Raw genomic sequence first — 13,940 nt, forward strand, 5'->3', positions numbered from 1 at the left:
GGTGGTACTGGAGCAGCCAGGGATCGAACCAGTGCTGCAGAAGCTGTGGGCAGCTTCCCAACCCAACGCTCAACTGCTGCGCCACTGGGGAGGCCCAGTTTCAGAAATTCTTAAATCAATCCAATCAGTCCTTTGAATCAGATCAAAGAAACGTCACACCAATCGGTTTATAATGTTATTTATACACCTGAAATAAATTACAAACTAACTTGTTCTCTCTCTCTTAGCTTCCTAATCTGCCCGGAAATTAGAAGATTTTGGTTCTTATTAATTAAAACACGTCATTTTGAAATTTGAGAAATACTATGACTTCATTGAAAGAAAAATAAAATACTAATTATGTATGGGAAAAAGTTGCTGTGTCTGCAAACTTTTTGCCACTAGACCTATTGAATAGTGAGGTCTACTTTCTCTCTCCTTAAGCTTAGGCTGGCATAATGACCCTATGACAAAAGAACATGGCAGAAGTGACAGTTTTTCTGAAGTTGGGCCAGAGAGATCTGTGGATTCTGCTTTTGCCCTTAGCTTCTTCATCAATAAATGATTAATTCCCCATAATTTCCTATCACTTTTCCTTCTCTGATCCAAACACCCTCCCAAAGGCAAAGCAGATTAAAGGAAGGAATGAGGAAGCAAAGGAATAAGGAGGGCGAGAGAGGGGAGGAGGAGAGGGAGGGGAGGAAGGAAGGTAGGTCAAAGGCTTTATCAAATTCCAATCTCCAGTTCTGAGTTCACCACTAATTTATTCTAAGGGATCACATAACCCTCTATCTCTTGATTTCCTCAAATATTCAATATATTTTTATAATGGCAACAGGAACAATCAACTTAATGGAATCTAGACATGGAATACGTAATTTCTCTTCTCTCTCTAGACAACATAGAATATCAATAACAAGCAGCTAATACACGGAAAAAGAGAAGTAGTAAGTGGGGGGAAAAAAACTAGAATTCAATAAAAGGTAAAATCAAAGAGAAGAAAAGCAAGAAAGGGAGTTCTTTATCTCTTCTCTACCTGCTAAGAAATACAATACCAACTAACACATAGCACTTATGCCTGCAATTGGTCTAAGAATTTATTGTATCTTAACACATTTAATCTTCATGGCCACCTTACGAGGTAACTACAAGTACTGTTCCTATTTTACAAATATAAAAAACAAAAAAAACTGAAGTAATCTAGCCAAGATCACATAGCTTAGTAAGTAGTATAGCTCTATGTTGAATCATAGCATTCTGACTTTTGAGTTCCTACCATCAAAGCATCTCTAGTGAAAATCACATTACAAGCCAAGGTCTACTTTACTGTTACACGTGAGTACATGAAATCAAAAGACAGCTAGAATTTATCTAATTATTTCCAGGAATGAAACCAGAAATAAACACACTTAACTGTGGAGTTAATAGGGATGACACCATGATACAGTTTCTAAAAATTGTATAATCAAAAGAAAAAGGAGCAGGGTTCAATGGAGAACTTCATGGTGTGTTCCCCTGAACAGACAGAAATTAATGACCTTGCTCACAGTCATGGATTGCACATTAAGGAGAAATTTTATTTTGGTTCAAGAGATAGTGTAATATGTGTAATATTCCCAGTAAAAGTGGCAGACTAACTGGGTTCCAAACTGCATTTATATGTAAAATAAAAATATGGAGACATAAGCAATTTTGCTGGTAGGAAAACTACATGGCAATAGTTTAACATCAGTCTTTTCAAGTAGCAGACAAGGTCCACAAAGAGCGAGGAGATGAACCAGAATGGAAAGGAAAACAAAATACACATACACATATATGAAAAAAGAAGTCACTTCAAGGAAAAAAAAGGGGGGGGAGGGGGAGAAAATACTGGTAGGAAAATTAATTGAAAGAAAAAAGGCAAAAGAAAAGAAAGCTAGATATGAACAAGTACAATATCAAAAAGAATCAAATGAGAGGAAGTACTTATCAAAAGTTCCACAAAGAAATGGAGAGAATTCAAAAAGAAAGGTTATAAGCACTAAGTAGTTACCATCACCTTTGCTCCATACTGCAAGTCTCCTAAGTGATAATCTCTTCCTGCAGTATTCCTCATGAGGTAGTCAATGACCATTTTTGAAACAAATCAAATGATGTTACCTCTGGGCTTACCTTGTACCATCCCTCCCTGCTAGCACCACTCAATCCTTTTAGTTCCCTAAACATGTTACACTCTCGCTTATTCCCTCTGCCTGGAAAGTTCTGCCTCCCCTTTCCTTCTCTATTCACCTTCACCCTGACTTGATTAGACCAAATGTTCATTTTGTTGTTGTACTTATCAGTTATAATTTAACATTTGCAAGTGTGGTTATTTTATTATTGACTCCTGTCACTGGACTGGAAACTCCATGGGGAAATCTTTTCCTCTCCTTATCGCTGTGCTTCTCAGCAAGGTACCTACAACATTACCAATGCACAAAAATTATCTAGTGAGTAAGAGAGAACACTGCCAAAACCATCTATCACAAGAGGAAAAGGGGTCACTTGAGACAACCTTAAGTCAATAAAAGAGAATAAATAAGTCAAAGAGTGGAAAGAAAAGAATTCAATATAAGCAGCCTGATTATAAATTCACACAATTTTAGTGTGACAGTATATAAAAAAAAATTAAGTACAAGAGTAGTATAGGTTTTTGGACTAATGAAGCCAGAAAAGGAAATGGAATTAGCATTTTACTTAGTAATAATGAGGATGTAAAACATAATTTAGAATATGGATGACAAACAGTCATCTTAAATTTAATTTGACCAAAGCAGTTATTACTTCTCATTCCTCTACTGGTCTACTCCATCTCAGTAAATGGAATTAACTCCTAACACCATAAACCAAAGCCCTATGAGTCATCTTTGATTCCTCCCCTACTGATTCTGAGTATGCAATCAAGAGACCCTGTAAGCTCTGTATCTAAAAATATCTCCCATCTATCCATTTTTCTTTCCTAGTCTTCCACCACCACCATTCTAATCCAAGTTCCTCTACATTTTAGACTACAATATTCTAACTTGTGTCTCTGCCTTTACTATTGTTCTTCTCTAATTCGCTTACATAAAGTGATTTTTAAAAGAAGATAAATCATATCCTGACACCCCCCTCTTTGCCCCAAACTCTTCAATGAACTTCTTTGTCTCAGAAAGTTTGTGATCTTTCATGATGGATGATTTATCCATGATAGAGATACAGTTATCTCTTTCATATCATCTTTGCTTGCTTTGTTTCAGCCATAACAACCTTCTTTTTGTTTAAAAAAGAAGCTATATACACCTCTGAATCTTTACTGCCATACTCTAATGTCTCCTAGTTAAGGTGTCACCTCCTCAGGGTGGCCTTTCTAACACTGTTTAAAATGGCACTGTTTCTTTTCATTGCTCCATGTATTTCTTCCACACTTTTTATCATACTGTTACTATCTTTTTTTTTTAAGATTTATTTATTTATGCATATAAGAACTGGGATACAAGGCAGAGGTGGGGGGGTTGGTGAGAGGATTCACCAGAGACAGAGCAGGGAACAGAACAGGCAGATCTACTGAAATACACTGTTGAGGGGAACAGCGTGCAAATCAGGAGAGCTCTGCACCATGTGGGTCACCTCCCTGGCAGGGGATTGAACTCATGCTGCAGTAGCTGGCTATAGCTTGAGCATGCTGACGCTTAACCCCTGCACCACCAGGGAGGCCCCAGTTGCCATCTTTTTAAATTAATAGCAAATATGCTCCAAGTGCAAGAAATAAGATGTTGAAAAGATAAAATCATTGGTTTCATGGAGCAGATATTTTAGTAGGGTTTAAAAACATGGAAAAAAAAACATTATATGATAACTGCTATTATGAAAAATAAAACAGTGAAAGGGAACACAGAGTGTCTGTACATAGTGGGAGTGGGGGCAGTATGACATTTCACAGGAAACTGAAAATATGGATTAAGATTGTTCTAAATTTTTACTTATTTATTAAAAGTCCTTCCTACTATAAGTGAAAGCAGGGACCTCAACTACCTTATGTACTACTGTATTCACCTAGGCACGCACAGTGCCTCAAACAGAGTAGGCTGCTACAAATATTTGATGATTGAGTAAACACCTACCTCAGTTTTTCAAGAAGTCTACTGGGGAATAAAAAAAATATACTGAGTAGATATTTAAATATTAAATTATAAAAGCCTATGGGGAAACATTTTGAAAACATGTAAGCACAGTAATACAAAACCTGTCAAGTTATGGTGGAGAACTTTATTTTATTATTAAAAGTGTAAGAAATCAAATCATGAAAAATTAAATAAGAAATACAAGTAGTAGTAAATATCAATCCATTTATTTAAAAACTATATGAAAATCAGATATGAGAAACAAATCCTTTCTGTCCCTTATGCTATTATAAACAAATCACCATTTGATTTATAAGAATGCTGGAGACATGGTGAAACTCAGATTTATCACACCTGTTCATTCAATGATGCTTAAGCCAGTTTGCACAAGCTAAAGCAACAGTCTGAAATTTACATCAGCCCTGCATCTCCTTTGCTTTACTTTTTTATTCTCCTTATGTTCATCTAGTCAGGACTTAAACTGAATCAGAAGCCCACAGTAGCACAAAAGTACAATCAACTGCACCACACTGAATCAAATAAGCATCAGTAAGCATTCTTGACGTTCCAATTCATAACACAAAATCACACACAAAGCAACAACTGTGACACAAGCTACAACCACTCTCAGCTTCTGACAGGTACCTATTCTGCTCCAATTAGAATGAAAATACTATGAAATGAATCCAGAACTTACAGGCTTTCCACATCTTCTTACTAGGAATTTTAGAGACAGCTCTCAACAGTTTGAGGTAGAAAGGAAACTTCAAGAACTTACAGGCTTTCCACATCATCTTATCAGAAATCACATATAAAACTCTCAACACTTTTAGGTAATGACTGGTTTGAATAGCAGGATAGTTGTATATTTTGCTTTGCTATATTCAAGTGAGAATTTAAAAAATTAAGATATCTTTTTCTCACCTATTGGTTCATGAGGCTAATATTGAACACCTACTAAGTTCCAGGAAATGTCAATATTAAAAGTAAACCAATTATGACAGTCCCTCTTTTGGAACAGACAAACTTGCATTGTGCTTTCTTAATTGAGATGTTTCTAGTTTTTTTCAAAGTATCGCTTATACTGAATATGAAAATTGCCTTTGCAAAATTACCCAGAGTAGTTAGTTAATCCTTTTTAAGGATCCCTGCACAGTGGCGATTCCTTTTCCTAGACAAGTCTGTAAACTCAATTACTAGTGTAAATACTGAGTTCACATTCAAATTAAGCAATGTGAAAATTAAAAGTTCCTTAGTTAAATAAAATTCATTCAACAATGACTTTAGCTATGCTTTTTGGGTCCTTATACATAGGGGCAAAGAGCCAATATTTTGATCCATTGCACCCATCACAAACAATAACAGCCTTTCTTAAGACTGGCTTAGTTCACCTACAGCAAATTAACTTTCCCTCACAGAAGGGTTCCATTTTTAAATGGAACCACCCGAACTTCGTGACTGTCCCAAAATTGATACTGTGAATCTCGTCCTCTTTTTTCAAACAAACAATTTTATAAAGTACCTTCAGCAAAACACATTTCGTAAGAATATCAGGAAAGGTCAGGCCTAATCTGAATGAAGGCTGTAAAGGAAGCCTGAAGCTCAGCGAGAAACAGAAAGACCGGGGCGGTATTAGACGTACTCGGTAAACCTACCTCTTCCCTCCCTGCTTGGACTGGCCCCCCATTTCACCCAACCGTAGCAATTTCAAACTTTCCATGAACACTAAACAAGACCTGGATGCAATTTTCTCTCATCCTCAGGCCACCACCAAAAACACGTTTAAATGTCAGATTTGTGCGTGTACTCAAGGGACACCCACCAACTCCGGCTCGCAGCCCGGCCCACCCGCGCCCTCGCGGCGGGCCCAGCTCCCCGCCCAGGCCCTCACCCCGGCGGACTCGAACCCAGAGCGCTCGCAGCGCATTCCCTCCCCGCCATGGCCCGGCAGCCCCCGCCCCCCGTTCCTCAGCCGCCCCCCAAACCCACCCAGGGGGAATAACTGAATATCCGGGGATCGGCGGGCCACGTTTTCCTGTGTCTCCCCACCCCGCGCAAGGGCAATACAGATATACCTTCCAGAAAAGTAATCTCCCCTGCGCTGCCGCCGCTCTTGCCGGCCGCCATCTTCCTCCTCCCACGCCGCCTCCTTTTTAATCCATGGCCCACACCGCCGCCGCGCTCGCCGGGAAGAGGGGCCGCACCGCAGGAGGGTAGCCGCCTCAGGGTTGCGGGCCGAGGGCTCAGCCGTCAGGCAGGCGGCGTCCCCACGTCCAGACAGGCCTCCACAAAAGCAGGCCGGGCGCTCCGGGGCCTCTCGGCAGCCGGCGGGCGGGGAAGCGGGCGGGCGGCGAGGCCCGCGGCCTGGGCTTCTCCTCAGGCCCCTCCGGGGGAACGCGAGCGGCGACGACGGCGACGGCGCTTCCCGGGCCCGGTGCCTCTTGGCCCACGACTCCCCATCCACCGCCCACCCAGGCCGCCTGAAAAGCTTCCCCCAGCCGCGAGCCCCAGGCGGAGAGGCTGAAGGGCGAGCACACTAACACGCCTCCCCTCGTCCCAGGCCGTAAAATGGCCGCGCCGGGGCGGCGAGGTCTCCGCGACCGTCAGGCGCCTCAAGCCCTTCGCTCCTTCTGCAGCCGCCGCCGCCGCCGCCGCTACGGCCGTCCGCCCACCCCGCCCAGGCGTGAATGCATCAGAGAAGGCCTTTGCGACTGTCCATGTGGACAGGGGTGGGTCTCGGCTGCCACCGCCTCGCGTCCGTCGCCACAGCAGCTCCAGCCGCCGCCGCCGCCGCTCCTCCCCCACGGGCGCTGGAGCTGCCGCCCGACTCCCGCCCCCGCCCCGCCGCCGCCGCCGCCGCCGCCGCCGCCGCCCCCAGCGCAGCTCCCCCTCAGGGGCCCGGCCGGCTCGCGAGCCGAGGGGGCTGACGCCCCGCACCGAACACCGCCTTGTGGCGCCGGCCGCCCCGGCTGTCGGTAGCCCCGGCCCTTTGTGGCGCCAGCTCGGCCTGGACACGTTTCGTCCAAAATCCCGACCACCAACGGCCCCATGGAGGACCCGGCGTGCGGTGGCCTCTAAGCTGACCGGTGATGAATTGGGGTTGTGCGGCCCCACAGTTGCCCGAGAAATGTTAAAAGTGGATCTCTTTGCGAAGGCCCGGAGTTTAGACCCTAGCCAGCTGACGAGACAAGGTAGCGTGAGGGAGTGCAATCATGTTGGAGCAGGGGCTCGTGGCGTTCATTCATTTTCATTTAAAGTTTTCGAAATAATTTATCAGGGAAGCTTCTGCAGTACACTTTGGATGACAATCAAAAAAAAAAAGGTCCTGTTATTTCTGTACCGAAGACGTCCCAAACCACACCCTACCGTTTAGGTCAGGTCTTACTGTTGTTTGTCATTATAGCATGGCTGTTTTTCTTTTCCTATTTTCTTTCACTTTTTAAATTATAAAAGTAAGACATGTTCAGTGATGAAAATCTGGAAAATACGGAAAAGGAAAGGAGTTACACATAGCCCTGTCATGTATAAGGGAAACTCTGCTCTTTAGCTGTGTTGTCTTTAAGAAAGAAAAATCTAGGAACATAGAGCAATGAAAATTTAACAAGAATTAAAATGCAGAAAAGCTGACTAAGTGCAATCTGGGTAATGAACTGTTCTGTTTAACCAAGACTTAAGCAGAAAAGCTTTTTGTTAAACTGCATTTAAAATCTTTACCTAAAATGAACGGATATTCTTTCCTGATTTAGTGACTAATGTAATGAATATAATTTTTTGTTGTTGTTGCTTGAGGATATTGCATGATCCAGTTGTGATGCTCTATGACATAGAGTCTGTGCCAATGACAGTATAATATTGAAGTGTGTAGATGATAGGCAGATGTGGGCAACTGGGCACATTTGTAATGACTCCAAAATGTAATTTTAAAAAATAATTCTCTAATCTTTAAAGTACGTACATGCTGACTTTGAAAGTAGAAGAAGATGCCAGAAGGCAAAGAATATGAACAAAACTGATTCTCCGCTAGTACCTCCAAAGGGGACATCTATGACTCCTTGATTTTAGCCCAATGAGATAGATGTTGGACCTCTGACCTTACAGAACTGTAAGATACACATTTTTGTTAAATTGTTAAGTTAATAGTTATTTGTTATAGCAACCATGGGAAGCTAATACACATGGAATGGGAAACAAGGTGGAGTTGTATAAAAAATAACTTTTATGCAATTTGAATTACCCTCTTTCACACAAAATCCATTGTTTTATTTATTTATTTAAAGATTTATTTATTTATTTATTTATTTATACAAGCGCTGGGTATAGTCAGAAGCACGGGAGGGTGAGAGAATTCACCAGAGCCAGAGGGGAGAGCAGAGCAGGCAGACTGACGAAGTACACTGCTGAGGGGAGCAACTGGTGGCAGGAGAGGTCTGTGCGCCATGTGGGATCCTCATCCAGCAGCCAGGGATTGAACCGGCGCTGCAGAGGCTGCGGGGAGCTTCTCAGCCCAGCCCTCAACCACGGCATCATCAGGGAGGCCCTCCATTGTTTTATTTTAAATCTTATTAATTTCAGCTAATCTCTTGGGATCCCAACTTAAAAAGTATAAATTAAACCAATGGTTCTCAAACTTAAGTGTTCATCAGAATACCCAGGAAAGGCTTATTAAAATGGATTGTTCTCACACCAGGGGAGAGTTTCCCATTCAGTGGGTCTGAAGTGGACTTAAGAATTTGTATTTTTAACAAATTCCCAGTTCATGCAGTTGCTACTGATCAGCGGACTACACTAAGGAAACCTCTCGGATAAAGCAGTCAATTCCTTTCCAGTTCAATTACTCTTACCATATGAGTCTGCAATTACTAGTGAAATGGTCATTTTCCCTATTCAAGTATAAGATTTAAGATATTTTCAGAAATCACTGTTCTTCCTTATGAATATTATCACCTAAGAATTGGTAGTATCATGTGTCCCTTTATTCAGGATTCAGGGCATAGAAAATCTCAGGCTTAGGAAATAGCCCTGAAATTTAGCTGTCCTTAGTACATATGTTCAATTGGTAACCTTTCTTCTTTGTACAAATATTTTTGAAGCTGAGGAATGTTACAGAGAATACCTGTGAATATTAGCAATAGGACTAATTACAAAACCAGTTCTCTGAGTTATATATTCAGTTTTTATTAAAAATATAGCATTTAAAAATATTTATTTATTTATGCGTACAAGATCCTGGGGTGCACGCCAGAGGTGGCATGGGTGGGGGGCAGGGGAGAGGGTTCACCAGAGAGAGTGGGGAGCAGAACAAGCAAATCTACCGAAATACAAGGCTGAGGGGAGCAGTGGGTGAGACAGAAGAGGTCTCTGCCATGTGCGTTAGCTCCCTGGCAGGAGATCAAACTCATGCTGCAGTGGCTGGTGATAGCTTGATAGCACTGTCTTTAACTCCTGTGGCACCAGGAAGGCCCGGCATGTTTTTATTGTTATCAGCTTAAGCAAATGCTAGTCAGATGTCAGCTGACTTATTGTCATTTTACACAAAATATAATTCTGGCATTAAATAAATGAAGAAAAATTTGGACTACTTTAAGTTTGAATAAATAGCTAATTACAGCCAGTATAATAAGCTACTTTATTTTTTCTAATTATTCCATTAAAGAAAAGTAGGAACAAAGAAAAAAATAGGTTCCTGCCACCCAAAATTCTAAACCTAGCCATTTTTTTCCATTATCTTTTTACTCACTTTCTCTGGCCATCCATTCCCATCTAACCCTGGACCTACTTACTTCTATTCCATACTCAGTTATTCCAACATCCTATCTCCTATCACAACTACTATGGCTATTTTCAATCTCATTATGATCCCTAAATCCTTGTGTCTTCCATTTTCTCTCTTATCTTTATTTTCTTTCTACCTACTTTGTATTTCATGATACATTATTTATTCTTTTTTAAATGATACGCTCAATTCCTTTACCTCTCTGCCATTCCCCTGCTTTCCTCTCCTAAACCCTCACCCTGAGTAAACTCTAATGCCCACCTTCTCCTTAGGAACATAAAAGGGTGAGCATTACTGAAGAAAGTCACCCAACAGACATTAGTTCCACTAAATATCAGTATCTTAACTGCCACCTCACAGGAAAGTATTACCAGTCTTAGCAGATTTTCAGAACAACCTGCTCTCCCAATTGTCCACAACGGTATCAAACATCTCCAATTCTTTCCCATCACAATTCCTTATTTTCTACCTCAAAGAGAAATGTAAACCACAAGAACATTCCTTTGTTTATCAAAACAACCTGCATCTGTACTTACACACTGTTTTTTATTTCCTACTGTTAAAATAGAGGCAGAGGTCCCTCCTCTTTAACTCTGTCCCCTCACACCCTATAAGTTCTATATGCTAATGCCTTCTCTAGATCCCTGTTCTCCTCAAACGAGTATACTTTGTTTTTTTTGCAGCAGAAAGCACTGATCCTTCTGTTAAAAACCCTTAGTATGTTTTGACCACACCCTGCATTTGAGAGCTTTGCAGGCAATTTACCATTTAACTTGTAGCCTCTTTAAATTGGTTCAAAGACACTTTTTCAGGAGTCCCCATATTATTAAGCATTCCCTCAGTTTTCTTTATTCTGAATCCTATAAGACCTAATAATCACTGGTGACAATCAAAGGACCAGTGTCCTCAAGACTACACAATCAGCCCACTAAATCAGAATTCAGAGGAAAGCAGGACTAAAATAATCTGCAGGATCCTTTGGAAGCATCCAAGAGCATGAGACCCTCCCCAAAATTACTTCTCCCTTCACTTAGTAAACAGTGTCATCCACCCAGCTGTCACCCACCAGCTTCACAAGCCAGAAACCTGGAAATCATTCTTGACTTTATTCTTACATAAGATCTACTTCTTGGGCCTGCCTGGTGGTGCAGGAATTAGAGTCTCAGTGCTATGAGGCTGTCGCCAGCCTCTGCAGCAGGAGTTGGATCCCCAGCCAAGGAGCTAACCCACATGGCTCAGCAGACCTCTCCTGTCTCACCTGCTGCTCCCCTCAGCAGTGTATTTCAGTGAATCTCCCTGTTTTACTCCCCACTCTTTCTCTGGTAGATCATCTCACCCCCTGTACCCCTGACCTACACCCTAGTTCTTGTATGCATAAACTAAATCTTTAAAAAAAAACTACTTCTTGGGCCTCCCCGGGGGCGCAGCGGTTGAACGCTGGGTTACGAAGCTGCCCGCAGCCTCTGTAGCGCCAGTTGGATCCCCGGCCACTGGTGAGGGTCCCACATGGAGCGCATACCTCTCCTGCTGCCCACTGCTCCCCTCAGCAGTGTACTTCGGTCTGTCTGCCTGTTCTGCTCCCTGCTCTGGCTCCGGTGAATTCTCTCACCCTCCCGCGCTTCTGACTGTACCCAGTGCTTGTATAAATAAATAAATATATCTTAAAAAAAACAAAAAAACTACTTCTTCCATATCTCTTGATTCTATCCATATTTTTTCCAATTCCAACTCCCCTCCCTCTGCCTTAGCCATTCTACCTTGCAGCCAACTGCTGTAATAATAGCATCAAACAAGTGATTCCTTGTTCTATTTACCCATCTTCTAATCCATTTCTCACACAAAAGCCGCAATCTTTTTTTTAAAAATACAAATCAGAGTAGATTTTAAACCTTGTTTAAAACCATTCAAAGGTTTGCCATTGCTCTTAAGATAAAACCTTAAGTACTGAATTGCTACTGGGCCCTACCTACCTACTTCATAGCCTCTTGCAGCATTTTTACCTTCATTAAACTCCAACTATTTCATGCTTCTTTCATCTCTTCACAAGCTTCATCTACTTTGGAGAATTTGAACGTGTTTTACTCTTCATCTGAGGGGCATTTTTTTTGTGTAAATAGCCTTGCACCAGCAGGTTAATACATATTTGTTTCATGAATAAAGAAATGACAACAACATATCTAAAATAACATTTTCCAAGGAAAAGTCAGAATCATAGAATTCAAGAACCTAAACTCCTTAGAAACCATCTCATACAGTCTTCTCAGAGGTCAAGAAAATATGTTTTCCATAATATGGTAGAAATCCTAAAATGAATTAGTAATCCAAGTGTGAACCTAAGGTTTGATTTTGGTGAATATTGCAATCTGGAAACAACGTTAGTTATTTAAGGAGGCCTGGAAGAAAGAAAGGCCTGAAAGAAAGATTTGGGTTCATAACAGACAATAACAAGCTTTCTCACTGTAGGGTACTATAAATTCTTATTTTGTATCAGAACTGTTGTTTATTTTAGCCAACTTTAAAATGACTTATATTAGACCGACTCATGTTCTTTGCTGGTAGAATGTAATCGTTATTAATAAAATAATGTTAATGTTATTAATATTAAAATATTAAATTTAAGTAATTTTAATTCTTGTTTCTTGAAAGCACAATTATCAATCTTGGTCTTTTAAACACTACACTTAGAAGGCAGCATTAGTTAGTCCATTATTAATGGCAAATTCCAAAGACATAAGAAGGTTCTGCAAATTATGTCTGGTTGATGGTTTTTGAAGGCCTAAATAATTGGTGTCAGATGAGATGAACAATGAGTATTATAGGAGACTGTTTCTCGTCAATATATATGTTTCTGTTTTAATATAATATCTACATCATAATATTCTACTTCACTTTCAACTTGTTGGTTATCTTATTTTTGCTCTTGTTTAATCCTGTCATGTTTCCTGTTGCTTTTTTCTTTCCAGTTCTTTTATTGAATACTTTCCCTTTTCAGTATCACAGATTTCCCTATTTTAGCAGACTGTTTAGTACCTAAAACTTAGTACCTAAAACATTGATGCTTACTTTTTTCAAACTTTTGATTAAGTTCAAATGAACATTTTATATTTGAAAGTGAATATATCCTCAGAATAACACACATTCTTTATAATGGCCAGTTCCTTCATTAATAATATTTATAAATTAAAAGTTAAATTTTTGTATGACCAGACAGAATTAAGACTTTCCTAGGCTCTATGCCTGCTTCTTCCACAAGAAATATACTGAGCATTTTTTTAAGATTTATTTATTTATGCATGCAAAAACTAGGGTACAGGCCAGCGCTGTGGAGGATGAGAGGATTCACCAGTGAAAGAGTGGGGAACAGAACAGGCAGATTGACTGAAATACACTGCTGAGAGGAGCAGCGAACGAGTCAGGAGAGGTCTGCTGCGCCATGTGGGTCTTTTCCCTGGCTGGGGATCAAACTGGTGCTGCAGTGGTTGCTGATAGTTTCATAGGTTGTGTCTTAACCCCTTGCACCACCAGGGAGGATCCATATTAAGCATTTTTAAAAGCCAAATTCAGATTGCTGGATATGGAATTATATTTTTAGTTTGTAAGCTAGTTAATTTTACAAGTGCTTTGGTATAAAGATAAAATCCAGGTTAAATTCATTATTCCGTATTTATTATGTGATCTTAATTTTCTTCTGATTTTAAAAGAAATAATATTTAAAGTATTTTTCATGAGCCTTTAAAAATATCTTGAACCGCCAGCACTATGGGTCCTATACTTAATGGATAAATTGGCTCTGCACATGACTGCTGGATCCTTTTATTCTCATTAATGGAAATGATCATGTGAACATGTCTAGCCAGGCTCTGGAGGCAGTGGTTCTCAGACTTCAACATGTATAAGAATTAAAATGTATCCTGGGCCACAACCCAAACCATCTGAATTTGCTTTTCTAATGAACTCAAATTGGATGTTGAAGTTGCCCATCTGAGAACCACAATTTGAAAACCAGTGCTTGGAGTAATGTAATTGTAATTGCAAAGACAAGTGCTTCTAATACAATTTGCTAGGTA

General features: G+C 40.7%; 1 protein-coding gene across 3 annotated transcripts in view; it reads right to left on the reverse strand.

The window, feature by feature from the left end:
• The window catches only part of SENP6 (SUMO specific peptidase 6), a gene marked incomplete at both ends in the record, with an annotated part of 80,861 nt that extends 74,634 nt beyond the window's left edge, over positions 1-6,227 (reverse strand). For all 3 annotated transcript variants that reach the window (XM_084228326.1, XM_084228325.1, XM_084228327.1), the window contains one exon: positions 6,176-6,227. In XM_084228326.1, coding sequence (XP_084084452.1) covers positions 6,176-6,227 — 52 coding nt within the window. The remainder of the gene's footprint in view (positions 1-6,175) is intronic.
• Between the last annotated feature and the right edge of the window lie 7,713 nt (positions 6,228-13,940).

This window comes from Talpa europaea (genome assembly GCF_964194135.1).
Source record: "Talpa europaea genome assembly, chromosome: 2".
NCBI lineage: Eukaryota > Metazoa > Chordata > Mammalia > Eulipotyphla > Talpidae > Talpa > Talpa europaea.